Genomic DNA, 27,007 nt, shown 5'->3' with positions numbered 1-27,007 from the left:
TGGCCAGCGACAGGAATTTGCTCGCGTATTTATTGATACGGATTTAATAACACGCTCCCCCCCCCCCACCCCGCTCCCCCCCCCCCCCCGCCACCCACCACCACAGGGGCTTTGCATAGTATTGCGGGTTTTTCATTCCCACGAAAGCATCGTGGCCTGAGCATTTAATGGTCTCGGCGCGAGACGAGAGGGGCGCGCGGCGTTGGGTCGTCGGGAGCTACCCGCGCTGCTTGGGGGAAAAACAACGAACGGATGAACGTCGAGCGAACGAATTGGGCGTTGGCGAACGGGCACGCGAATCCTTCGGCGTGCGTTCTTTGACTTCAACACTTCCGAGAGGAAAAGACGACGAATGATCATCAGGTTCACGAGCACAACGCGCTAATTAATGCAACGAACGAAGGAATGATTTGGGTGTTGCGAGACGCGAGAGGGAGATCGAGAAGATAGAAGGTTAAACAGTAATCGGGTGTATACCAGTGCCCTCCAGTCTATTGCATTTATGAATATCAAGTCCTTCCCCGCCCCCCCCTCCCCCCCCCATTCTCTTTTGGTGCCGTCTTAAATCAAATAAGAAATGGAGGCTAAAAAAAAACCGTGACACAAAAAAAATCAAACACAAACCGGAGAGAGAAAGAAAAAACTCGACTCTCCACCGTCGAGAGGAAGACGACAAAACGACAATCCGAGATGCCGTGACGCTTGTGGCACCCTGCTAGACGGGGGGACAAAAAACGAAGAACCTTTGAGAGACCCCCCCGGCTTCGTGGGGTGGTGGGGGGGGGGTAAGCAAAGGTGAGAAGGAAGAGCGGAATCAACGGGCAACGCCACAAAATTCGCACAATGGCCCTTGGTGTCCCCCGATTAGGGTTGCCTTCATCTAGCAGCGGAATGAGAATGGGCGAAGGCTGACGACGACGACGGTGACGGCGGCGGCTTTCCACCCAACATCTCTTCCGTCTTCGTGACCAACATCCGCGTGGTCGATCTGCTCATCCGTGTATTTTGCGAGGGCCTTAAAACAAAAGGCGCCAAAAACCCCGACATTTAACGACGCGTATTCCCCCTCCGGTGGCGGTGGGGGTGGCGGGGTCGATAAAACGAGTACCACATTGTGAGAAACCAACAGCTCTAGATGGTCTGCACCCCCTGGCCTCCCCCGCCACACCCCCCCCCTGCCATCGCAACACCCCGGCCTCTTACGAAGCCCCCTTGTGGAAGACTTAAACACCCACTTTTATTTCCCTCCACTGGCTCACCTGAGCCAGGGACCGCCGCCCACCCACCCCCCCCCCCCACTACCGACCCCCAGCCGGCTATTCGGAATACCAAACCTCGCGAGACTTCCCGTTCGGCTTCGGGGGGGGGGGTAGGGGAAATGGTGTGCGGAGGTACGGGGTCATGCGAAGAGGCTAACCGCCTCCACCCTTGCAGGGGAGGTGGTCACCTGCCAAAGCCTCTAGGGCAGCGTTTCTTCATGGCAAGGCCCACGGTGCCACTTGGCGGCCCCTGGCGGACTTTAAGTGCGGCCCACCGACGGTGCGGGTACCCCTCCACCCACCCGACAATAGACAAAATGTGAAAAGACACCCCCCCCCCCGACACACCCCCACACACCCCCACCCCCCCATCATCGTCACGCTGTCAAACCCCCGGGCGGAGCCCTCGCACTGATGCCTTAACTCTGAAAATGAGTGAAGAACACCGCTAAAGGGGTACCACCTTTGTGTGGTGGAGGAATGGACTGGAACTTCCCCTGCCCCCCACATCCCCCCCCCACCTACCCCCCAACTGGGCCGGGTGTCACGTAGTCCACCAAGCTAAGCTCTGCAAATGTGTCCTTGAGGTACGGAACGGCGTAACAAGGGCCCCCCTGAGCACCCCGCGTCGAGCTCAGAGCAGGCGCCGTCGATTGTACGAGCAGGCGTGTGCAGGGTTCGTGTGATGGGGGGGGGGGACCCGGATGGGTAGCGAATCAACAGGCACCCCCCCCACCCCTCCCCCCCAACCCTGAGATGTTGTGCACGGTGCACGGAGGAGGTACGAGGCTGGCGCGGGGGAGATGGCGCCGAGCCATGCGGCAGGTGCGGCCGTGGTGTCGCGAGCGTGCGGGGGGGGGTGCAGTGGGTGGTTACTTGGGTGAGTGTGTGGGTGCCTGAGTGAATAGGAAAGTAAAATTGTGGCTGTGTGAGCCGCGTGGGTCTGTGAGTGAGTAGAGTGGGCGGGCGAGTGCAGTGGGCGGGCGAGTGCCGTGGGCGGGCGAGTGCATGCGTGGGTGAGTGAGTGAGTGGGTGGGTGAGTGGGTGGACAGGTAAGAGTGTGGCTGTGTGGGTCGCGTTGGTCGGTGAGTGGGTAGGTGGACGAGTGAGACTGTGAGTCGGTGAGAGTGGGCAGATGGGTGGTTGAGTTGACGGGTGGGCGAGTGGGCGAGTGAGTGAGCGAGCGAGCGAGTGGGTAGTTGAAAGATTAATTAAATTGGCGAGGAGGAGGAAGGGGTCGCGGCATCGGAGGACCCCGGGCTCGGCACGCGCCGTCACGAGCCGCCGAGCGTGAGCTTGAGCTCATCCAGGACGTTCGACAGCAACGCGTGGTCGCTGCTCTTCCCGTCCACCGACACCATGGAGCCCTCCTGAGCCACCGGCCAGGGGGCGGGGGCGGCGGTGAGGGGGGGGGGGGAGAAATGGATCAATGCGTGCGGCCGTGGTCAGATGTTAATACACCTCGCCCGGTATACAGGAGGTTGTGGGTTTGATCCCGACCCTGACGCCTCTATTGCGTGCTTCTCCCCGTTGTTGCGTGGATTGTCTCCAGGTTCTGCGGTTTTTCCCCCCCCAGATTTAGATTCAACATCATGCGTTTTATAGTATTTGCCAGCTATAAATTTGCACGTGATAAGCCACTTCATTGAGCTATCGTCTGTGGGCACTTCTGAAAAAGGCCTACAACAGCTCATTGGGCCTTACCAAGTAAAAAAAAAGTTTATCTGAAGGCCCAAACTGCTGAAATTTACCACTCCCCCTCCCCACCGCATCTGCCACATGAGAGTAATGTTCTAATAATAGGGTTTTTCCCCTTTTTTCTGGCAACAAAACTGATACCTTTTTAACAAGGATTCATGTCTGCATTAACCACAATACCTGCAGTCAAAATGCTCGACCAGATGACGCCTTTTGAGCACCAATTGGGTCGAGGCTCAAAAGAAAGCCGTTCCTTGGTGTGGACCAATCAGTTTCAAGGACAATGCATATATTATCATAGTATGTCTTTTTTGTTTGCATTTTGACTGCAGGTATTGTGGTTAATGCAGACATGATTCCCTGCGAAAAGGTTTCAGTTTTGTTGCTAAAAAAAAAGGGGAAAAACCCTATTATTACATTTTGGAACTGGCAAAGGAGGTCTTATGATGTAGAGTAATGCTCATCGCGCAACAGTCAGACCCATATTTTAACCGTCAGAGTTGGGATTTAGCCAAATTGTATGCATGTATGTATGTTGAATTTCTTTAGCAGAGTATGCAGCCAACCGTGCACGGAGGTGCGTGGGATGGACAACTAAACGAAAAAAAAACACAGTTCTAAAAAAATTAGTTTTTTCAATATAGATTAAAAAATGCATAGCTCCAGTGGCTTCCTAATAATCGGAAGGAAGAGCGAAAGGAAGAGATGGCGAGCCAAAAGCCGCCGCTGCGAGGATGACCGGAGTTTGTTTGATGGTGGTTCCTGCTCATTGACGAGACCGGCAAGGCACTGGTGCTTCAAATTAAGTAGCGCTCGGCTCGTGAAGATGCAACAAAGCTCCCGACGACACGGGCTACAAAGTGACGCTCACGTGGATTCTGAGGACATGAGCAGGGACTCACCGCAAGCTTGAGCAGCAGACACACGGGGTGATCCTGGATGGAGCGGCTGTAGAGCGACGCGCAATTTCCCAAGCGCTCCACCACTGGCGGGACAAACGTCATCGTCATCACCATCTTTGTCATAGCAATCGTCGTCGTCATCATCACCGTCGGCATCACTATCATCATCGTCGTCGTCGTCGTCGTCACCGTCGTCGTCACCGTCGTCGTCATCACCGTCATCGTCATCACCGTCGTCGTCGTCGTCATCGTTGTCATCATCACCGTCATCGTCGTCGTCATCATCACCGTCGTCTTCGTCGTGATCATCACCGTCATTGTCGTCATCACCGTCGTCGTCGTCGTCATCATCACCGTCGTCGTCGTCATCATCATCACCGTCATCGTCGTCATCATCATCACCGTCGTTGTCGTCATCATCACCGTCATCATCATCACCGTCGTCGTCATCATCATCACCGTCATCATCATCACCGTCATCGTCGTCATCATCACCGTCGTCATCATCATCATCACCGTCGTCGTCGTCATCATCATCACCGTCGTCGTCGTTACCATCACCATCGAGCGAGGGAGGGAGCAAGGAAGGGGGGCGAGGGGGGGGGAGGGAGCCACTAACCGGAGAATCGGTGCAGGAGGCAGACGCGGGCAAGCAGCACGGCGAAAGGCTGCGTGACGCCGCTCGTGCGCAGCGTCGCCGACCTGAGCTCTCCGCCGCCCAACAGCTCCGCAAACGCCTCGCTGCACCGCCACAGGGCACACGGCACGGACCGCGAACGCGGTGACCTCCGTCGGACGGGTGTCTCCGGGCAGTAGACTGGCAAACCCGGACTGATACGGTATTTAGACAAGACTGAAGGACCGGTCCCGGTCCCCCGATAAGATCTCTTGGCGATAGAGCGACGGGTCTCTACCAGGGGGGGTCTCTCTCTCGAGAGCCGCTGTTCTTTTGAACTTTTTTTTGGGCTTCTGTACCCCCCCCCTCCTCCTTGCCGAATTTTGTTTTCAACCGAGTAACCCCCCCCCCCTTGCCTGACCCAACACGGTTCTGCGAAAGTAAATGTGTGAATAATGAAGATCAATATTTGAACCAATTGTGAGGTATATCCTAACTAGAAACTGCAAGCGAATTCCAAAAATTGAGAATGCAACGGACGCTCTGCTCTGCATGCGTGACGCAATTTGTTCGCGCTGGTTGGCTACTCGTGGAAACCCACATTGTGAACCATCAATGAGTTTAGAAAGGTCTTTGACATCGCTCTAGGTTACCATATATTGAATTGAATGTTATCGTAGTTATTTTATATTGGCAGATTCGTATGCGACTTAGTCACCAAACGACTCCCACGTACGATTATAATTTCACACATTTATAAAGTCACCTCGCGTACCCCCTGGGATAGTGCCACGTACCGCCAGGGGTCCCCCGCATACCCCTGGTTGTGAGCCACTGCTCTAGGCGATAGAATGATAAACTGGTCTTTGCCGGAGTCTTTCGACAAGACTGATAGACCAATCTCTACTGGAGTCTCTGGGCAACAGACAGGCAGGCAGACATAGGCAACATACAGGCAGACAGACTGGTCTCTTCTGGAGTCTCTAGGCAACAGGCAGACAGACTGGTTTCTTCTGGAGTCTCTAGGCAACAGACAGACAGGCAGACAGACTGGTCTCTCATGAAGTCTCTAGGCAACATACAGACAGGCAGACAGACTGGTCTCTTCTGGAGTCTCTAGGCAACAGGCAGAGAGGCAGACAGACTGGTCTCTTCTGGAGTCTCTAGGCAACAGACAGACAGGCAGACAGACTGGTCTCTTCTGGAGTCTCTAGGCAACAGGCAGACAGGCAGACAGACTGGTCTCTTCTGGAGTCTCTAGGCAACAGGCAGACAGACTGGTCTCTCATGGAGTCTCTAGGCAACAGACAGACAGGCAGACAGACTGGTCTCTTCTGGAGTCTCTAGGCAACAGGCAGACAAGCAGACAGACTGGTCTCTCATGGAGTCTCTAGGCAACAGACAGACAGGCAGACAGACTGGTCTCTTCTGGAGTCTCTAGGCAAGAGACAGGCAGACCGCTCTCCGTTGTACTCTAGGAAATAGCCAGCAGCACTGCTACCGATGGGCCGGGCGCCTCACCTGTGGCAGGAGGTGGTGAGAAGGTACGACGAGCAGGTGAATTGTAGCGTGAAGTCCAGCTTCTCGTGCGAGGAGCCATCCTCCGTCTGCACGCACACACAAAAAAGACCCCCCCCCCCCCGTAGAGCCTCTAACATACTATTGGAACAAGTGCTGTTTACGAGTAGCACCTATGAAGGCCGGCACTGCATACGAGGGAGGGTGGACGACTGAGCACCATGCCCAGCCGCCTTTGTCTCCATTGTGGCGACGTTTAGACAGCGCACCAGATGTGCATTTGAAGCTGGGTCGACCTAGGGGAGGCCCAGGACCGGTGCAGATAATCGTTGCTGGCGTGAGCGGGACTCGAACCCGGGTAGCCGGTCTCTTAGCGTGGCCCGCCCGAGTGCACGAGTATCAGTGCCGCGTCTCCGGGTGACGCTGCCCCCCCGGGCCGTTCGCGCGTGTGTGTGCGTGTGTGTGTGTGTGCATGTGCGCGTATGCGCGTGTGCGCGCGCCTGCGTGCGCGATCGTGCGTGCGAGGGGCCTCACCTTGACCATGAACGCGAGAGAGCCCTTGAGCTTCTGCGGCATCACGATGGACTGGACGTTGAATGCGACGTGCATCTCGTTCGAGACGCCTGCGGGAGCGCAGAGAAACATTGCGGTAACGTGAACGGTCGCCCGCCTCACGCGCACTCATCTGCGTGAAAGGGTTCGTGTGAGGGAGTGTGTGAGCGTGCGACCGCGAGAGGGTGCGTGCGAGTTCGTGAGGGAATTCGTGCGAGTGTGTCTGCGTAGCGGTTAGCAGCTAGCAGCTGCGCCACGAACCAGGTGACATGGGTTCGATCCCCGCATCCAGGCCAACAACACGGCCATCACAGGTGCTCGCTAACAGCACTTGCCCCAACAGTCTTGTTCAGGCTACTGCGGAGAATCTTTCGTCTTTGTAATTGTGCGAGGGTTTGTGTGTGTGTGAGTGTGTGTGCGTGCACGAGAGGGTGCGTGACCGTGCGTGAGGGAGCGTGCGAGCGCTCGTGCGAGTGTCAGTCCACACGGGCCGCTGCAGCTGGACAAAGGAGGTTCCACACCGGGACTTCGACATTCACCTCCACATTAGCACGGTTTGGCTACGTACGGTGCGAACGAAGTTCGACACATACACACACACACACACAGGTGGCTTGAGCGAGTCGAGGTGGTGGAGAGGCGAGTGGCGGAGGCATACATGGGCGAGTGACAACAACAACAACAATGGCAAACGACGCCGCATCGTTACCACTAAGCTGCTCAAAGTAGCCCCCTCCCGCACCTCCCATTAGCACGGTTGGCTACGTGCGGTGCGAAAGAAAGTTCAGCATACGTACGCACACCCCCATGGACGAACACTGCCCATAGACTCAACACGTACATTTAGGCTTCGGGCCCGCTGTACGCACGCTCGTTCAACGCCCGAGAGAGAGACGGGCGGCTGGAGGGGCACTGGGGGCTAAGGTGGAGGGGGCTGGGGGATTGGGAGGGTGTTAGGGGGGGGGAGGGTCGCAGTGGCGCTCACCGGCGGGCAGTTGGAAGGGGACCGCGATCCCATCGTGTGCCGTGGCGCCGGGCGGCCTCAGCAGCCTCATGTTGAGCGAGTCGAGGACGTTGAGCTCCATGGACTTGAGCTGGGCCTCGCCCTTGTTGGCCACGATGAGCGACACGACCACCTTGCTGCCGCCGCTGCTCACGTCGCCCTGGACGTCGTACGTCTACGCGCGAGCGGCGAGCGGTGGGGGTCGCGGGGATGAGTGGCGACGTGTAGGGACGAGACAAAGATCCTCCCCCCCCCTCCCCCTATCCTTTTACTGTCAATAGGAGCCCGGTACAGAGCGCAAACCGCGACGTGGGTTGGGGGTTGGGGGGGGTACAGAAACTCCGCAGACCTCAGTCACGAACACTATGGACACCGGGGTTTAAGGAAGCGGCTACTAATTTAAGACCGAGTCGACCTATGGGAGATGGGGGGGGGGGGGGGGGGCCGGGACCGGTCCAGGTAATCGCCGCTGGCATTGGTGGCCGTGAGCGGGAATGGAACTCGGGTCGCCGGGTTCGCAGGGCAGCGCGCTCTCCGCTGCACACCGCCGCTCCCCAGACGCACAAAGGCAAACGAAAGACGCGCGCATCGAATCCTGCACCCGTTACGAAGACTCGGGCTACCAGGCCGACAGTTTTACCTCTCCGCGCGGTGCGAACCACAACATACCTATTTTTAGTTTTTATTTTAGCAGGTCAAATTTTTCGGCGAGCGACCCAGTCACAACTGATAGCTCAAAGAGGTGGTTTAACACGTGCAATTTTATAGCGGGCAAATAAACGCTCTAAACTCGGAGAAAAAATGCACGCGGCCACGGGGAAAGAAGCACGCAAACTCCAAATATACGGCAGCACGCATCGTCAAGGTCGGGATCGAACCCACGACCTCCTGTATACCTGGCGAGGTAGTCAACATCTCCTAGCCACCGTGGCGCCCCCACTGCTACATGAAGGTCACCCCTAAGCCGTCACCATCCCATCGCTCTCGGTCTCTCGATGACAACAATGAACCCAGCTTCCCCGCGCCGTGTTGGGTCACCGGCATTGTTTAGTTACCATACTTCACCACGCTGGTGAGTGCAGTGCAGGTGGTGAGCCCGGGGATCGGTGCAGACACAGGGCTCGCCACTGATCTTAGCCGTGGTCTGAAATCAAACCTCGGATCGATTGATTCGTGGCGCAGTGCTCCAATCACCGCGCCACCGCTCCTCCCACCCCGAGGAGGTAGTGAACCTCAAGAGGTTCATCAAGACCCGGTAAAGATTCACGAAGATGTTCAAGTGTCTCTCTCTCTCTCTTTAAAGTGCTACAACCCAACCCTGAATTGTGGGGATCAGATCTCGGACCTTACCAACTTGAGGTGGGAGTTCTCGGCCAGAAGCTTGTATCTGGACATCGGCTGGGGAAATAAGCGACAGACCAAAAAACACGGAATATCAGACTCCATTTGTCAGATAAGAAGATGCTTCTGCATCGTATGTTTGTTGAACTTCTTTCGCACCGTACGTATCCAACCGTGCTAATCGGAGGTGCGGTGGGGGAAGGCCAACAAACTAAACATAAAAATTCGCTATAAAGAAATCGGCTTTCAATCTAGATGGGTTCAAAGTGCACAACTCCAGTGGCTTACTCATGTCGGAATAAAGGGCATTCCAGAAGGAAAGCGCACGATGCGGTGACCGCCTTTGTTCGATGGCCGAGCCAAAAGCCGCTGCTGCGAGGATGACCGGAGTTCGGGTGATGCTGGTTTATGCCCGTTACAAGATCAGCCAAAGTATTAACGCGTCAGACATTGTGCGTCCACAAACGTGGAAACTGCCCAACCTGACGACGCGCGCTACTCAGTGCCGGGCGATACAGGCTTCAACCAGGCGGGTGAGTTTTTCTCCAACGCTGAGACCGTGATGGCGGCATTAAGATGTAAAAAGTGGGCCGGGGCTGTGGGAGGGAGGGGATCGGCCAGCTAACCCCATTATACCGAGCCCTGTGGCGTGAGGTCGACCCCCGCGCGTTAACCCCCTTCGCCGTGGGACCCGCGCGCAATGCGAGGCTTACAGGCAGCGAGACGGGCAGCTCATCCCCGTTCTGCAGGGGGGCGGCCTTTCCAGGCGACGAGGCCTTCTCTTCTCGGCTCTTCGGGCTCTTACGGGACGACTCGCCATCCTCTTCCCGGCTCTTCCGGCTCTTACGGGACGACTCGCCATCTTCTTCCCGGCTCTTCCGGCTCTTACGGGACGACTCGCCATCTTCTTCGCGGCTCTTCCGGCTCTTACGGGACGACTCGCCATCCTCTTCCCGGCTCTTCCGGCTCTTCCGAGATGAGTTTCCGTCTTCTTCCCTGCTCTTCCGGGATGACTTACTGTTCCCGTCCCTGCTCTTCCGGCTTTTCCGGGACGTGTCCCCCTCTTCCTCGTGACTTTCGGAGCTCTTCCGGCTCTTCTGCGATGACGAACCCTCCTCCTTGCGGCCCTTTCGGCTTTTCTGGGGTGGTTCCTCCACCTCTTGCAAACTCTCCCGGCTCTCCCCAGGGGTCGTGACCTCCTCTTCGTCCTCCTCGTGCCTCTTCTTGCTCTGTAAAACGAACCAGAAAAGCCACCGTTGGCTAAGAGCGTTGAGAAGAGAGAGCAGAGTGGAGAGCTAGTGAGAGAGACAGCTAGTGAGAGAGACAGCCAGTGAGAGAGATAGCCAGTGAGAGAGACAGCCAGTGAGAGAGAGAGCTAGTGAGAGAGAGAGAGCTAGTGAGAGAGACAGTTAGTGAGAGAGACAGCTAGTGAGAGAGACAGTTATTGAGAGACAGCTCGCGAGAGAGACAACTCGCGAGAGAGACAGTTAGTGAGAGAGACAGCTCGCGAGAGAGACAGCTCGCGAGAGAGACAGCTCGCGAGACAGACAGCTAGTGAGAGAGACAGCTCGTGATAGAGACAGCTCGCGATAGAGACAGCTCGCGATAGAGACAGGTGGAATGAGAGGGACAGGTGGAGTGAGAGGGACAGTTAGTGAGAGAGACAGGTCGCGAGAGAGATGGCCAGTGCGAGAGACAGCTAGTGAGAGAGACAGCTCTCGAGAGAAACAGTTCGCGAGAGAGACAGCTCGCGAGAGAGACAGCTCGCGAGAGAGGCAGCTCGCGAGAGAGACAGCTCGCGAGAGAGACAGTTCGCGAGAGAGACAGCTCGCGAGAGAGACAGCTCGCGATAGAGACAACTCGCGAGAGAGACAGCTCGCGAGAGAGAGAGTTCGCGAGAGAGACAACTCGCGAGAGAGACAGCTCGCGATAGAGACAGGTGGAATGAGAGGGACAGGTGGAGTGAGAGGGACAGGTGGAGTGAGAGGGACAGTTAGTGAGAGAGACAGCTCGTGAGAGAGACAGCTAGCGAGAGAGACAGTTCGCGAGAGAGAGTTCGCGAGAGAGACAGTTCGCGAGAGAGACAACTCGCGAAAGAGACAGCTCGCGAGAGAGACAGTTAGTGAGATAGACAGCTCGCGAGAGAGACAGGTGGAATGAGAGGGGCAGGTGGAGTGAGAGGGACAGGTGGAGTGAGAGGGACAGGTGGAATGAGAGGGACAGGTGGAGTGAGAGGGACAGCTCGCGATAGAGACAGGTGGAGTGAGAGGGACAGGTGGAGCGAGAGGGACAGGTGGAGCGAGAGGGACAGGTGGAGCGAGAGGGACAGGTGGAGCGAGAGGGACAGGTGGAGCGAGAGGGACAGGTGGAGCGAGAGGGACAGGTGGAGCGAGAGGGACAGGTGGAGCGAGAGGGACAGGTGGAGCGAGAGGGACAGGTGGAGCGAGAGAGACAGGTGGAGCGAGAGGGACAGGTGGAGCGAGAGGGACAGGTGGAGTGAGAGGGACCCTACGTTGTCCGCGACTTCCGGCTCGTGTCCTGCTGAAGGCGCCGTGCTCTCTATAAACTCGTACTGCAAGACACAACGACAAAGACGACGATGAAGTTGCGCAACAAGTAACGTATGTTGAGCCTCTTTCGCACCGTACGTAGCCAAGCCTGCTAATCGGAGGTGCGGGGGAAGGACAACGAACTAACACACAAAGAGAGTTTCGATGCCGTGGGAAGGAGTGGCCACGCCGTGGTGGGAAGGCCTTCGCCCAACAGTGGATAGAACACGACCGATGATAATTAATTAGTTTTGCAAGCAGAATTTGTGAATGACGTCGAAGGTTCAGTACCTCCGGTCTCTCTCTCTCTCTTAGACACGTGTGGAATGGCACTGGAGTAAAGGGCTGGGCGGGCAATCGACAAGTCACGAGTTTAAATGCCGGTTAGGCGTCGACTCAATCCATCATCATCACATCATGTAGATGTAGTACCACTTAGTGGGACGGTGCTCTTCCTTCGGAAATACGAGCCACTACTGTGGAAAATGTGGAAATTACACCGCTGGTTTAGGGGCTGCATACGGAGAGGAGCACTGACCAATTTTGCTTGTTTGGGCAGGGAGAAAGGCGGACCGGAACATAGCTTGCCTTAAACTAAAAAGCCGCATGTCTACAGCAACACGTATTCTTAACCCTTTTCCCCGTTCCGATGACGTAACGTAACTGTACGTCATCGGAACGGAATGAAAACTAAAACAAAATAACTTCAACCGTACGTTTTCAGGTCAGAAAGACGTGCCGAGGGCTCCCACAAGGCTATGCGGGGAGGGCTGTGTGGCACAGTTTTGGCGCCAGCTATCACAGAGCGACGGTCGTGTCGCTACGGTTGTCTGCGGCGAGGACGGCGTCTTTAAAAACGACGGCGCTACTACGCCTCTCTGAATAAAATTCACGCTGAGCCGCTCGCGCGTTCCGAGATTCAGCGGTTGAACGGGACACCCAGAGTCGTCTTGGAATGGGAAAGGGTAAACTAGACGCACGTGCATTCTTAACTACAGCCACATGTATCATTAACTACAGGGACATATATTCTTCATTACAGGCACATGCAACCTTAACCACATGCACGTGCAGCAAGGTGAACTACCTTGGCTTTGGAGGGAGACACTGCGTCCGACAGCCAGAAATCCAAATCGTTCAGCTGTGGAGAGCAGAGACCACCAATACACACACACAAAGGTGAAGCAATGTGAGGTCTGTGCATGTGTGCTGCGTGTGGTGCATACAATGCGTTTGTGCTGTGTGAGTGTCATGCGTGCGTGATGTGGGCTGTGCATGCGAGGTGTGTGCTGTGCGTGCGGTGTGCGTGCTGTGTATGTGCGCTGTGTGTGCGCGTGGGTGTGCGTGTGCGTGCGTGTGTGGGGACCAGTAATGTATAGCGTTTAGCACGCTGCCCTACAAACCCGGCGACCCGTGTTCGATTCCTGCTCATGGCCAACACCAGTGACGATTATCTAAATCGGTCTTGGGCCTCCCCTAGGTCGATTCAGCCTCAAATGAGTACCTGCCACAGTGTGTGAACATCGCTACTGGGGAGACAAAGGCGGTGCTGGCCACCCACCCACTCGTGTGCCGTGCCGGCCTTCACAGGTACTCGCTAACAGCACTTGTCCCAACAGTCTGTTAAGCCTCTATGGGGGATCTTTGTCTTTATTTTTTGTGGTGTGCTGTGTGTGTGCACTGTGCGTGGGCGCTGTGTGCGTGTACACGTGCTGTGTGTGTGTGCCCGCTGCGTGTGTGTGCGCGCTGTGTGTGTGCGTGCGCTCTGTGTGCGTGTGCTGTTGCTGTGTGTGTATGGTCTATATCAGGGGGTGAGAAACCTCTTCCTTACCAACACCCAAAAGAGGAATTTAAATTTCCTTTTGTGTGCCGCACATTAAACACACAACTCACTATGTTGCAATGTCAAATCTGCCACGATGCTACACTATGCTAAAATCCCAGTAGCTTTGGTTTTAGTCCTAGCAAATTCCTGGCAAATGGAATCTCAAAACTATCATTCATTGAGCCTCTTATGGCTTAAACAAACTAATATTATAAGGAGAGCGTCTGTGTAAACTGCTCTAACAGCAACAACAGTTGGACACCCTACAGAGGTTGGTGGGGGGGGGGCGCAGAATGGTTCAGGATTCTTAAAAAATTGCGTCAGGATCACCGAGCCGGACACACACCTAATGGAATCCGGGCTTCAAACGCCTGCGATTAAACCGAGTTGGGTTCTCAAGTGATGGGCTCAGCCCAATTATGAAACGACTGAGTAAAGAATAATTAATAAACCATCGCATCAAATGCGGTTTCTCAATTGATTCAGCATTTATTTGACAGGTGACAAATAGCTACACAGCAGCAGGGTTCTACGGGGGAGGTTGCACCTCCACCTCGTGAAGACAAGATGTAATTGAAGGGGATCTCAGAACTAGCTCTGTGAAACCATCTTTCCGCAATATGTCATTCTCCAACAGGGGGGCGAGAGTTCCCAACGGAAATCTCTTCCCCCTCAAGCCACGGCGACAACGAAACAGCACGAACGCCACAAAACACACATCACCGTGACACTACAGGTTCGGTAGTCCTGACCTGAGAGGGGGCAAATGTACAGGGACCCAGAGGTCAAAGATCAAGTGGGCGAAGGTCGTACGTCTGCATTGGCGGGCGTGCTTGTGCCGCCCTCTCCCTCGCCGGCCGCCCCCCTGGGCTCCGGGTCATGCGACACGGCCACTGCCTTCTTGTCCCCGTGCGAGCCGTGCCTCTTCCGCTCCTTCTGCCACAAACCCCGCGTCAATGGTAACGACGATACAACGATGACGGTCATGATGCAACGATCACTGTTATGACAATCCAACACGAGTAGGTAAACGCACGGGTAAAGACTGCTCGATTCGATCATCGGGTTTGTTTCTAAGGCTGGGGGTCAGGTTTAGGGTTTCTGGTTGGAGTCAGGTTCAGGGTCGGAATCAGGTTGATGGTTCTGGTTGGAGTCAAGTTGATGGTTTATAGTCAGGTTTAGGGTTTCTGCTTGGAGTCAGGTCTATGGTTCTCGCTGGAGTCGGGTTTAGGGTTTTGGGTGGGGTCAGGCTTAGAGTTCTGCGTGGGATCAGGTTTAGGGTTCCGGCTGGAGTCGGGTTTGGCACGAGCATTAGGGAGTGCAAGACAGAATGAATGCGTCAAACGTCGGTGGGAAGAGAAGATCAAACCTTGTCCTTTTTGCTCTTCTTCCTGTCCTTGTCCTTGTCTTTGCCCTTGTCCTTCTCCTTGCTCTTCCTCTTCTCCTTGTCCTTGCCCTTGTCTTTGCTGCCCATCTTGCCCGGCTGCACGGGGCTCTCGCTGTCCGGCGAGACGATGCGGTGAGTCTTCACCGGCAGCTTGTCGCCGTCGGTCAGCGGCCTGGAAAGCGAGCAGAGGCATCGTCGTGTATCGCCCGAGAAAATACCCACGTGTCGCCTGCTTCACGGTGGATGCTAAAAGATCCCGCGGCGTCGTTCGCAAAGAGTGAGGCCACTGTGTACCGGCGTCACGGTCCCTATTTGGACGTATTGGCGGTACACCGGTGAAGCATAACACACCGGTCCCTCGCAAAAGAGTTCTGACGATGTTGCTGCTGCCCTTGGGCGAGCTGCAGAACTCTCTATCAGAAGTTGCCTTAGATGCAGCAGCTGCTTTCCCTTTCGAACGCGTGACGCGAGTCGTAATCTTTCGATGACACCGTCCGCCGAGAAACGATTCCGGAAAACGATTCGGGGAACCGTCCGACCGAGCCTAGGGCACGGGGAGTCAAATCTGGCTTTGGAACACGGAGCAGCCGATTGTCATCAGGCTGGGTGCTTGCGATAATGCAACAGACTGTGAAGCTTCGTGTTCAGCTGCTCATAAACGTTTGTCTTCCGACCGCTTTGACATAACGAGATCTTATTTTGACACACCACCACGCATGATTTTCGGACTGGGGTTGCGAATCGCGGGAAACTAAATTATTATTGTGAAAAACGTGCTTTTTTATATATATATATACCGTGCACCCGTATGGCACCAATACGTTCATATGCCTAATTTGAATGACAGTCCGCAAATTACTCGGTCGGGATATTACATCGAAAATCATGGGGGGCCCCCCCTGCAGATAAAACTTGTCAGGACTCTCGTGCAAAGCAAGTCGTGGGAGTCAAGCGAGGCTTTCTTGGGTTAACAAGCGTAGCAGTAGTAGTAGTAGTAATAAAGGTGAGTTGGGAGTGCTTGTGAAAAAACAGAAGCTGACGATGAAAAGCGACGCGTATGCTCATTATCAAATTCTATTTTCCCCACAATTAGCACCGCAGCCTGCTCTCACTCGCTTCCTTTGTTTAAATACTGTTTCCGAGGATGAACACGCTGGTTGTTTACGATCGTGAAGGGGCGCCGTGGTGGCGAGATGTTAACTACACTCACCTGGTATATAGGAGGAGGTCGTGGGTTCAATCCCCGACGCCTGCTGTATATTTGGAGTTTGCGTGTCTCTCTCTCCCCTGTGGTCGCGTGGATTTTTTTTCCGGGTCCTCCGGTTTCTCCCTCCACATTTACAATCAACGTGCGTGTTTTGGCTCCTGCTATAAATGTCCACATGATGATAAGCCACTTTGTTGCGCTATCGCTTGTGACCAGGTCGCTTGCGAAAAAGAGCTGTAAGGGCTCAGCAGGCCTTACCTGATCAAAAAAAAAATATATGTTCCAGTTTAGTTTTAGTTTAACATGAAGTGAAAATACTCACTTGTCCAAATCCATGTCCAGAGCTCTGTAGGGGTCTTTGGGGTCGAACCTCTTATCTTCATCGTCACTGGGGAGGGCGTCCTGGGTCAACACGAACATCGCAGAGCTTAGCCGGGAGACGTCTCCCGGGGGGAGACGGGCGCTGCGCCAGTGAGCAGCGATTTAATTTAAAAAACTACGGCGGTGGCATGGGGATGAAGCGGCCCAGCAGCATGAGTCACCGCCGCGGTGCTGAATGTTTGTTCACCGCATCAGGCGCTGGCTTAAAGATGAGTTGGCTCATGGGGGACGGCTAGGCCATGTTCGGGTGGGGGGGGGAGAAACTCCAAAGCGCAACGTACACAAAGACAAAGCATCCCCACCTTCCTATAGCCTTTAACAGACTGCAGGGGGCAAGTGCCGTTCGTGAGCACCTACGAAGGCCGGCGTGTCTCTCCAGGACTGATGCTTACACACTTGCGCTAGGTACTCATTTAAAACTGAGTCGACCTGGGGGGAAGTCCAGGACCGGTTCAGATATTCGTCACCGATGTTGGTTGCGAGTGAATAGGACATTGGAATTAGAATCTTTATTTATCCTGGAGAAATCAGATGAGCTATGAAGCTCTCTTTCACAGATGTCCAGTAGGGGCGAAAGTAGCCATCGAATGGGTTTATAGCGCAGTGCACTAATGACCGCTCACACACACACACTCTCTTGCAAATGTTCATTCACACGTGCACATCCAAAAACAGATAAACACATATCGCCTCTCACAAGCACACACCCCTATGCGCACAGTAAACAGACCTCCAATTACACAAAGATCCCCCGTGTAGCCTTTAAAGGACTGTTTGGGCAAGTGCTATTAGGGAGCACCTATGAAGGCCGGCATGGCACACGATGAGGTGGGTGACCAACACCACGCCCGGTCGCCTTTGTCTTCCTATTGTAAATGTTTACACACCGCACCAGGTACTAATTTAACGGCGGAGTCGACCTTGGGGAGGCCTCAGAACCGGATCTGATCATTGTCACTGGTGTTGGCCGTGAGCGTGAATCGAACTCGGGTCACCGGGTTCGTAGTGCAGCGTAGCGCTAACCGCGACACTACCGCTCCCCACAAACGCACGCTGTTAATTGGCTGAGCACGAATCGACTTCGGGTCGCCAGGTTCGTAGCGCAGCATGCTAACCGCTTCCCTACCGCTCCAATCACACACCCAGCAAGAGACGCACGCACATGCACAACCGACCCATCCACATACACACAGGCACACATCCTCAACAACAACAGCCGTCTTTCCCTATGAAGTGGCGGTGACGTCACCGCAGCTCTTGTGCTAGATTCGGTGCACCTTAAGGTCACGTGAAGTACGTATAAAACCACGGAATATCAGAGCAGCGAGGGAGACTCCATTTGTCAGGTAAGAAGATGCTTCTGCATCGTATGTTTGTTGAACTTCTTTCGGACCGTACGTAGCCAAACGTGGTAATTGGAGGTGTGGGGGAAGGACAACAAACTAAACACAAAAAGCAGTTAGAAAAAAAATGTCAATATATTTTTAAAAATGCATAGCCCCAATGCCTTTCTAATATCGGAAGTATAAACGTTCCCGACGGCCACAGAAGCGCATCTTAAAGCGCGCGATGCAGTAACGACAAGAGGTCGCGGGACAGACCCAGATCTTGTGTGTTGACCAACTGAGATGACGGACAGATGCCTCCACCTGTGATCCTCACTGTGCCACCTCGCTGCATATTATCCGCGTGCACACACCAGGTCGCCTTTGCAGACGATAAATTGTTGCGTTTGTTCCATCTCCTGGTTAAGTGAAAGGGGCCTCACTGATCAGCCTGGCACTAACCCACAAAGATCCCCCCCCCGTATAGCCTTAACAAACTGTTGGGGCAAGCGCTGTTTGTGAGCACCAATGAAGGCTGGCACAGCTCACGAGGAGGGTGGGTGGCCAGCACCATGCCCGGCCGCCTTGTCTCCTTCGCACCACACGCATGCACATGCACACGCACGCACACACGCATGCACGCGCATGCACCACCCGGCAGTGACATCATCATGGCGCTTGTGCCAGGCTATATGCATGTTAAGGCCACGTGAAGTATCGAACACCCGCTGGCAGGAGGTCACGGGAAAGACCCAGGTGCCATGGATTGAGATGACTGGCCGATACACCACCTGTGCCCCCTACTGTGCCGACCTGCTGTGTTTTAGCCACCCGGTGTTCCGCTCGTTTTTGTGAACGTCACTCCTCTGCCCTCCATTGTTGCTAGAGGGCGACTGCCTCCAACTGCCCAGTAGCAGCATCCTTCTCGAGCCTCCTCCACAGAGGCCGATCTTGACACCGCTGGTACCAGTCATTGGTAAGTCCACTCAGCTCCACGTCCTCCTGTACCACATCACTCAATCTCTTCTCTAGCCCCTGGCACGCCCGTTTAGCCCCTTCTATCCGGCTGAACAAAAACTATTAAGGTGGCTGGGCATGCGGGCTACATGACCCAGCCAACGCAGCCTTGCCTTCCGGAGGAGCTCACCAATGGGACTTTGTCCAGATCTTTCAAAAATGTATGAGCTCCTCACACAATCCAGCCTGGTTAAACCCAGGATCGATCGTAGGCAGGCCAGCCTAAATGTTTCTAACCGCCGAAAATGTTCCATTCGGGGGATCCACGTTTCGCAAGCATAGAGAAGGGAGAGCATGACTGTGGTCGAGAAGACCCGAAGCTTTGTGTGGTGCAACAGACCGGGTAGCTTGCACACGCACACACGCACACGCACACACACGCACACACACACACACACGCGCGGGCGCACATGCGCACGCACACACACACGCGCGGGCGCACACACGCACGCGCACACACACGTGTGCGCAAGCACCTCGGGCATCTCCTCGGTTACGATGTCGACCGTCTGCGCCGGCGCGATGTCCTCCTCGCTCTCGGCCGTGTGGTGCCGCCGCCTTCGCCGCCGCCCGTCCTTGTCGCCCTTGCGACGCGGCTCCCCCCCGCCCGCCGCGGTGCGCTGCTTCCGTCGCCGCTCCTCCTCCTGCCGCGCCAGCTGCTCCGACGACGCGTGCAACCCTGGGCGGGCCGATTGGCGAAACGCAAAACCGCGTGTCGTCCGACGCTCGTCGTCCCCCTCTCGAAGTCGGCAAGGCTCAAATTATTGCAACTCGCTACTCTACGGGACGTCTGGCAAAAAAAAAAAAGCATTAACAAAGCCGTCGTGTGTACAACATTCTCTGGCTCGTGCCGTGACGGGTAATGGAAAATTCCAAACGTGTCCGTCCGGTGCTCGCCGAGCTGCATTGGTTTCTGGCAGCCGAAAGAATACGTTAAAAGGTCGCGCTCATTACACACCGAGTGCTTGCCATGAATGAACCACAACACAACTTGCTGATCTCGTCAAAGACGAGCATAAATCGTCACATGAACTCTCACGGTCATCCTCGTAGCACGTCCGAAAGCGCATCGTGCGCTTTCAGACGCGCTTCTGCGGCCACCGGGAATGTTCTTCCTACGGATATTAGGAAGTTTTTAAAGCTAGATTTGAAACGAATTTCTTTAGTTGAGTTTGTTGTCCTTCCCCCGCACCTCCGATGAGCATAGTTGGCTTCGTATGTTGCGAAACAAGTTCAACATACATACACACAAACAAACAGAAGAGGAGGTCTTTGACTTGACGTCACGGGAAGCTCGTGGATAAACAACCTCAATTATAATTTTGTGCCCATCTAAAATCCGTATCTTCGAGAGAGGGTCCTCGCTCGTAACATTTGGCACCGATTCAACAAGAGAAACACTGCGTGTTGAAACCGGTACTGAGTTTTGTTATGCTCCAACTGAATCAATGCCACTGAAATCGTGTAATTCCAGAAGGCCACGCGGCTGATGGATTGTGTCAGAAATACTTGAAAAAAATGTTCACGTGAAAGTTGCTATTTTGGGAGCCATGGTGGCGAGATGTTAACGCCCTCGCCTGGTGTGCAGGCGGTCATGGGTTTGATCCCGACCCAGACCGCCTTCTGTATATTTGGAGTTTGTGTGTCTCTCGCTCCGTGGTCGCGTGGATTTTTCTCCGGGTCCTCCGGTTTTTCCCTCCACGTTTAAAATCAACATCACTCGTTCATCGAGCATTTGGCCGCTATACCATTTTCACGCTATAAGCTACTTGGTTGAGCTATCATTTGTGATAGCCAGGTCACTTCTGAAAAAAAGATATTCATAGCTCACAGTGTGCCTTACCTGGTGAAATAAATAGTTTAGTTTATAGTTTAGTTCATTCAAACGACAGCCACAGACAAAGGAGGAGGCCGGCTATCCTGGCGGAGACCCTCACCTGTCCTGGATGACGACCGACCCCACCTGCTTCAACTGCCGTTCGGCGAGACTCGGGATGAGGCCATCATGCGCAGAGGGCTGTCGTGGATCAATATAACGGGGAGAGCACACGTGCGCGCTGGCACGAGGGAGAGACAACCGCACGCGCAGGGCCCGCGGGCTGCATGTTGGCGAAGGCGGGAGGGGGGGGCGCGCCTACCTGGCATTTTGAGCGGCACGGCGAGGTCAATCTCCACGACGGGGATGTGATTCACTCCTGGCGAGGAGTTCTAGAGGACAAAAGGACAAAGGCAAAGATCCCCCGTATAGCCTGAACAGACTGTTGGGGCAAGTGCTGATTGCGAGCAACTATGAAGGCCGGCACGGCGCACGAGGGGGTGGGTGGCCAACACCATCCCAGGCCATCTTTGCCTCCACAAGTGGTGATGTTTACACACCGCAACAGGTACTCAATTTGATGCCGATAATCGTCACTGGTGTTGGTCGTGAGCGCGAATCGAACTCGGGTCGTCGGGTTCGTAGCGCAGTGTGCTAACCATTACGCTACCGTTCCGCTGCGCCCACCGACACAAAGTACAAAGATCAGCAGCACCATGTGATGGCCAAATGTGTGCACACATCCATAATGTGAAGACATCACACGTGAGGTAGTAAGCGGCTCACTAGCACTCTAGTACACGGGGGGGGGGGGGGGAGGCGGGGTCGGTTACGGACCTTTTGGTGGGAGGGAGAGCTCTTGATGTAGTAGGGATTGCTCTCCTGATCCCGCTTGCGCTGCTCCCGCATCTGAAGGTGGAGGGAGGGACAAAAACACGCAGTCAGTTCAGCTTCTCACGATGCCGAGTTCCAGACCGCAAAACTTCCCACAATGTCTCGCATGCAGCAAAACATCCCACAATTCCGCGCCGACGTCATTGGAACGGAACCGGAAGAAGTAAACTAAAATAACTTCATCGGTACTGAGGGTCCCAAGAGGCCATGCAGGCGATGCGTGCGACACAGTTTGGTGCCGGCTATCACGGAATGCGGTCGTGTCGCTGCGGTCCTCTGCGGTAACAATATCTTTAAAAACAGCGGCGTTTCGCCTCTGTAAATAAAACTAACGATAGCCGCTTGCGCATTCCGAGATTCGGCGGCGAACGGGACCCCATCCTGCAACTTGCAGTCGTCTCCGAAAGGGTTAATAAAAGCTATCCATGGGGGGATATCTTTGTTCTTTGTGTGCAAGTTGCCTTGTTCATCTCGTCCTTGCTGGGCTCCGGCTGCCGCGGTTGACTCAGCTCGTTGTGATCCTCCAAGATTGCTCGTCTCCGCTTGCCCTCGTTCTCCCCGTCCACCCTGTCCTCCTCGTCCTCCTCGCTTCCCGACGAGGGCTCATTAATCCAGCTGTCCAGGTCCAGCCTGGACAACGACAACGACGACAACAATAACAACCGCTGTTCGCCACTAAGCGGTGGCGGTGATTTCACCACGGCGCTGGTGCAGGGGGTAGTGCAAGCGTTATAGGCGTGGTTAGGGTCAGCACTGCGGTCTCACCCGTCCGGGATGGGGACTTTCTTCTGGGCCTTGGGCGCCACGGGGTTGAGTTCCCCGGAGAAGAGGGTAGCTACCTCCGCCACCACAGCCACTTCCTTCTCGTGCAGCTTCTGCACGTAGCGCACCAGCTGCAGCACGCCCGACGCCTGCACGCGGCACACACAACACACGCCGCCGATTAGCATGGCTGGGCTACGTACGGTGCGAAAGAAGTTCAACATACACACCATAATACACGAGCCACTTCATGAGCGAGGTGCCGAGGAAAACCGAAAAATAGACAGGACACAGGCGACACGCACACCGCACCAATGCCACCCACCCCCACCCCGCCCCCCCCCCCCCCTCCAAAATCTCGTCGGATCTCAGAAGCCAAGCAGGGGCTGAGCGCTGGACAGGCGCTCGCACGCGGTGACGACTCACCCTCTCCTGCACCTCCAGGTCGCCGTTGTTCACAAACGGTGGCAGGCGGTCGGCCATGAGGCTGACGAGGTCGGCGAGGCCGCTGCTGGCGTCGTCGTTGGGGTCGGGGTCGCGACCCGACAGCGACCCCAGCAGCCAGGCGAAGAGCTTGGCGGAATTGTGCACGTACACGGCCTGGACGTGGCCGGGCAGCGTGCACACGCGCGGGCGCAGGAGGGCCTCAAGGGTCACACGCGGCTCCTCCAGGTGCCTGCAATCAGACGAAGGTCAGTCTCTTGTCCTTCCCCGCACCCCCGAATAGCACGGTTGGCTGTGCACGGTGCGCGCAAAAGAAGTTCAACATGCATGCATGCATGCATACGGAAGATCCCCCCACCCCCGCCCCCAACTGCCGCCACGTAGCCTTTTAGGATCGGTGGGAGCAAGAGCTGCAAAATATTTTTTTATTCCACATCCTCCCTCACGTAATACATTGCAACATTGTGACGTTTCCGGGCGGTGATACGAGGACCATCGACAGTATCAGGCACACCGGACTCACTAGAGCAGGGGAGGGGGGAGGGGAGGAAGGGATTTTCTTTGGGGGAGGGGTGGGAGGTTGGACGGTCATTGCCGTTCTGGGTTCAGGTGTTTAAGGGGCAAGAGCTGTGAGCGATGGGTGGGTGGGAGGGTGGCTAGCACCACGCGCGGCCACCTTCGTCTTCCCCCAGTGCTGATGTATGCACATGGCGCCAAGTGCTCATTGAAGACTGAGTCGACCCAAAAGGAAGGCCCAAAGGACCGGTCAAAAGAAAATTGGTCTTGACTTAAAGCTTTCGCGACTGCAGGAATTCATACTCTTTGGGTCAATATTTACTCTTTGGGTCTTTCGGTAAAGTCACGTAGAGTATATATTGGTCTTGAGCGGGAATCGCCATTCAGCAGGCTAAACACTATGCTACCGCTGTGCACTATGTGACTGCACACGTGGGTCAGCGGTTGGGCAAGCAGATATACAACTTGGGTCACCGCGGGGCCATCAGGAATGTGGGTAGAAAGGGGAAACTAAAACTAAACTATTTTTTTTTATTTTACCAGCTAAGGCCCCACTGAGCTATGTAGATCTTTTCCAGAAGTGACCTGGCCACACATGATAGCACAACGAAGTGGCTTATTGTGTGGAAATTGATAGCAGCCAAATACTCCATGAGTGCACGTCGATTTTAATTGTAGAGGGAAAAAACCAGAGGACCCGGAGAAAAATCCACGCGACCACGGTAAGAGAGAGAAAACTCCAAATATACAGCAGGCGTCAGGGTCGGGATCGAACCCACCACCTCCTGTATACCAGGCGAGGAAGTTAACATCTCCTAGCCACCTTGGCACCCGAAGGGGAAAGGGGAAATGTGAGTGAGGAGTCCTGTGGTTGGCGGGGGGGCAAGCGGAGATGGGGGACACGCGAAGACAGAAGGGGGACGTAGGCCGTAGAGGTGGGGGGTGGGGGGCAGGTCAGAGGGTACCAGTGAGTCGGGTCGTTTGAGGGGAGACACGGGGGACATGCAAGGACAGAAGCAGGGGGAGAGGTGTGCGGAGGGGGGGGGAAAGCGGAGACGGGGACACGCGAAGACAGGAGAGGGACGTGGGGCACAGAGGTCGGGGTATGGGGGGACAGGGGCGGGGGAGGCAAGGGGGTACACACAGGGCGGGGGGCGCGGGGGGGGGGGGGGAGATCGCTGCTCACTCTGCAAACTCCCCGCAGATCCAGGCGGCGGCCGAGAGGACGTCGGCGAGCCCTCGCTGGGGACCCTCGTCCAGCAGCAGCGCCATCTGCCGCACGGCGAAGGGGCGCACGGCACGCACGCGCACCGCCACGTCCTGCAGCTGCGAGGCGACGCGCGGCCCGTGCCGCGTGCCCTTCAGCCGAGTCAGCTCCACCAGCACGCTCACGTACCTACACACATACACACACACACACACCCGCTCACGTACTTACCACACACGCTCACGTACACACACACACACGCACACGCTCACGTACCTACACACATACAAGAGAACGTACACACACGCTCACGTACTTACACACACACACACGCTCACGTACCTACACACACACACACACGCTCACGTACTTACACACATACAAGAGAACGTACACACACACGCTCACGTACTTACACACACACACGCTCACGTACTTACACACACACACACACACGCTCACGTACCTACACACACACACACACACGCTCACGTACTTACACACACACACACGCTCACGTACCTACACACATACACACACGCTCACGTACTTACACACACACACGCCCACGTACTTACACGCACACACACGCTCACGTACCTACACACACACGCTCACGTACCTACACACACACACACATGCTCATGTACCTACGCAACAACAACAACCGTCATTCGCCACTAAGTGGTGGTGATGTCACCACGGCGCTTGTGGCTGGATATGTGAACGTTGAGGCTACGTGAAGTGTTTGAATGCCCGCTGGCAGGAGGTCACGGGAAAGGCCCGGGTGCCATTCGGTCGTCTGACTGAGATGACTGGCCGAAGCACCACCTGTGCCCATCACTGTGCGTTTTAGCCGCCTGGCGCTTCGCTCGTTTTTGTGAGTGTCGCTCCTTACTGCACGTGCGTGGGCAGGCGGGGGGGGGGTGGGGGGAAGGCGAGGGCGGCGGGGAACTGACCACTCAAAGTTGGTGACGTGCTGATAGTTGGACTGGCTGCAGATGTCGATGATCTTGGTGAGCAGCTCGTCGCGGTAGGTCGTGCCCTCCGCCTTGTCCACGTGAGACATCAGCTTCTTCACGATCTCCATCAGGTTCTTCTTGGAGACCTGCGGCGAGTGGAGAGGGCAGGGAGGGGTGGGGGGGGGGGCACGCGGGGGATGCGATCATTGTCGGCCCCAAAACAGAGCAATGACCGGCCAGACAATACGATGGGCGGATGAAGTGGGGGGGGAGGGGTCACAGGTGAGGTCGCCAGGTAATAGTCAAGACAGACCCGACTCTGATGGACTCTCCGAATAATAGCCAGCTAGACGTACCTATCTGGTGGAATCTCTCGACAAAAGACAAACAGACCGGTCTCCGATGGGGTCTCTTAGCTGATGGACTTTGAGGTACCTACTGGTCCTTGATGGAGTGTCCGAACAACGTAAAGACACACCGGTCCCTGATGGGGCCTATTAAACCACAGGTCTCTTGGAGGATCTCAGACCAGTCTCTGATGGGGTCCAGATATAAACAAAGACAAATATCCCCCAGATAGCCTTTGACAGGCGGTTGGAGAAAGTGCTGTTAGTGAGCACCTAAGAAGAGGCTGGCAAGGCACCACGTCTGGTCACCTTTGTCTCCCTAGTGGCGATGGTTACACCTGCAACTAGGTACTCATTTGAGGCCGAGTCGACCTAGGGGAGGCCCGGGAGCAGTTCAGATATTCATTGCTGGTGGCGGGGAGCCGGAGTTGAGCTCGGGATGCAGGATTTGTAGCGCACTGCGCGTTAACCACCACGCTACCGCTCCCTACTGGAACAACAACCGCCATTCGCTACTAAGTGGCGGTGACGTCACCACGGCGCTTGTGCCAGGCTATATGCACTTTAAGGCCATGTGAAGTGTCGAACACTCACTGGTAGGAGGTCAAGGGATAGATCCAGGTGCCATGGGTAGACTGACCGAAATGACTGGCTCCCCACGGCACGCACACACGCACGCACGCACCATGCCGTAGAGCAGGTCCAGGGCACGTAGGCGGATCGACTCGTCCTTGCCGTCCAGGCACTGCAGGATGAGGTCCTTGTGCGGTTGCACGGCCTTGGGGTGCGAGATTAGGATCCTGGACATGGCGAGCAGCCCCAAGTACTTCACTGGCTCAGGGGGGGGAAAAACACAAAGACGGACAAAACCGGTGAGCCCTCGCTCATAATCAGAATATTTATTTATCCTGGAGGAATCTGATGAGCTCTAAAGCTCCTTTTCACAGATGTCCAGTAGGAGCGGATCAGAACGTTACAACAATGAACAATTCAAAAGCACGATAGGCGTGCAAAGTATAGGAAAGGTAAACAAATCACTAATACAAAAATATATACGAAACTAAACTATTTTACGTAGAAGGGAAACAATAAAATAATAAAAATATAAAACAAAAGAACCAAGAATATGAATCCCTGCAGTCACGAAAGCTTTAAGTAAAAATGTAAACGATTTCATTTTAGCAGGTAAAGCTCACCGAGTATTTAGCTTCTTTTTCAGAAGGGACCTGGCCACAAATGATAGCTCAACGAAGTGGCGGCTTATCACGTGAAAATGTATCATAGCAGCCAAATAATCTAAATCATGTAAACGCATATTTCTAAATGTGGAGGGAAACACCGGAAGACCCGGAGAAAAAATCCACGCGACCACAGGGAGAAACATGCAAACTCCAAATAAACAGGCGTCACTGTCGGGATCGAACTCACAACCCTCCTGTATACCAGGCAAGGGAATAAACATCTCGTCACTGAGGAGTC

The 27,007-nt window shown here is 55.1% G+C and overlaps 1 protein-coding gene across 5 annotated transcripts in view; it reads right to left on the bottom strand.

The window, feature by feature from the left end:
• Positions 1-1,608: 1,608 nt before the first annotated feature.
• LOC116942235 (AP-3 complex subunit delta-1-like) overlaps positions 1,609-27,007 on the bottom strand; it is a 63,735-nt gene continuing 38,336 nt past the window's right edge. For 4 of the 5 annotated variants that reach the window (XM_076065790.1, XM_076065851.1, XM_032953953.2 and 1 more), the window contains 22 exons: positions 26,214-26,359; positions 25,179-25,327; positions 24,199-24,408; positions 22,479-22,728; positions 22,056-22,201; positions 21,752-21,920; positions 21,234-21,305; positions 20,719-20,788; positions 19,057-19,259; positions 16,180-16,259; positions 14,633-14,822; positions 14,077-14,199; positions 12,526-12,579; positions 11,402-11,461; positions 9,603-10,118; positions 8,899-8,946; positions 7,531-7,723; positions 6,528-6,616; positions 5,997-6,082; positions 4,479-4,600; positions 3,860-3,942; positions 1,609-2,629 (listed from right to left, as the gene is read on the bottom strand). In XM_076065790.1, the coding sequence (XP_075921905.1) occupies positions 2,534-2,629; positions 3,860-3,942; positions 4,479-4,600; positions 5,997-6,082; positions 6,528-6,616; positions 7,531-7,723; positions 8,899-8,946; positions 9,603-10,118; positions 11,402-11,461; positions 12,526-12,579; positions 14,077-14,199; positions 14,633-14,822; positions 16,180-16,259; positions 19,057-19,259; positions 20,719-20,788; positions 21,234-21,305; positions 21,752-21,920; positions 22,056-22,201; positions 22,479-22,728; positions 24,199-24,408; positions 25,179-25,327; positions 26,214-26,359 (3,155 nt within the window). In that variant the 3' untranslated portion in view covers positions 1,609-2,533. The remainder of the gene's footprint in view (positions 2,630-3,859; positions 3,943-4,478; positions 4,601-5,996; positions 6,083-6,527; positions 6,617-7,530; positions 7,724-8,898; positions 8,947-9,602; positions 10,119-11,401; positions 11,462-12,525; positions 12,580-14,076; positions 14,200-14,632; positions 14,823-16,179; positions 16,260-19,056; positions 19,260-20,718; positions 20,789-21,233; positions 21,306-21,751; positions 21,921-22,055; positions 22,202-22,478; positions 22,729-24,198; positions 24,409-25,178; positions 25,328-26,213; positions 26,360-27,007) is intronic. The other variant, XM_076065813.1, reaches the window with a different exon arrangement.

Source organism: Petromyzon marinus, chromosome 1 (genome assembly GCF_048934315.1).
Source record: "Petromyzon marinus isolate PM22_M1 ecotype Great Lakes invasive population chromosome 1, UKy_Petmar_22M1.pri1.0, whole genome shotgun sequence".
NCBI classification, from domain to species: domain Eukaryota; kingdom Metazoa; phylum Chordata; class Hyperoartia; order Petromyzontiformes; family Petromyzontidae; genus Petromyzon; species Petromyzon marinus.
Note: the sequence above shows the minus strand (reverse complement) of the source record. Positions and strands in the feature narration are given on the sequence as shown.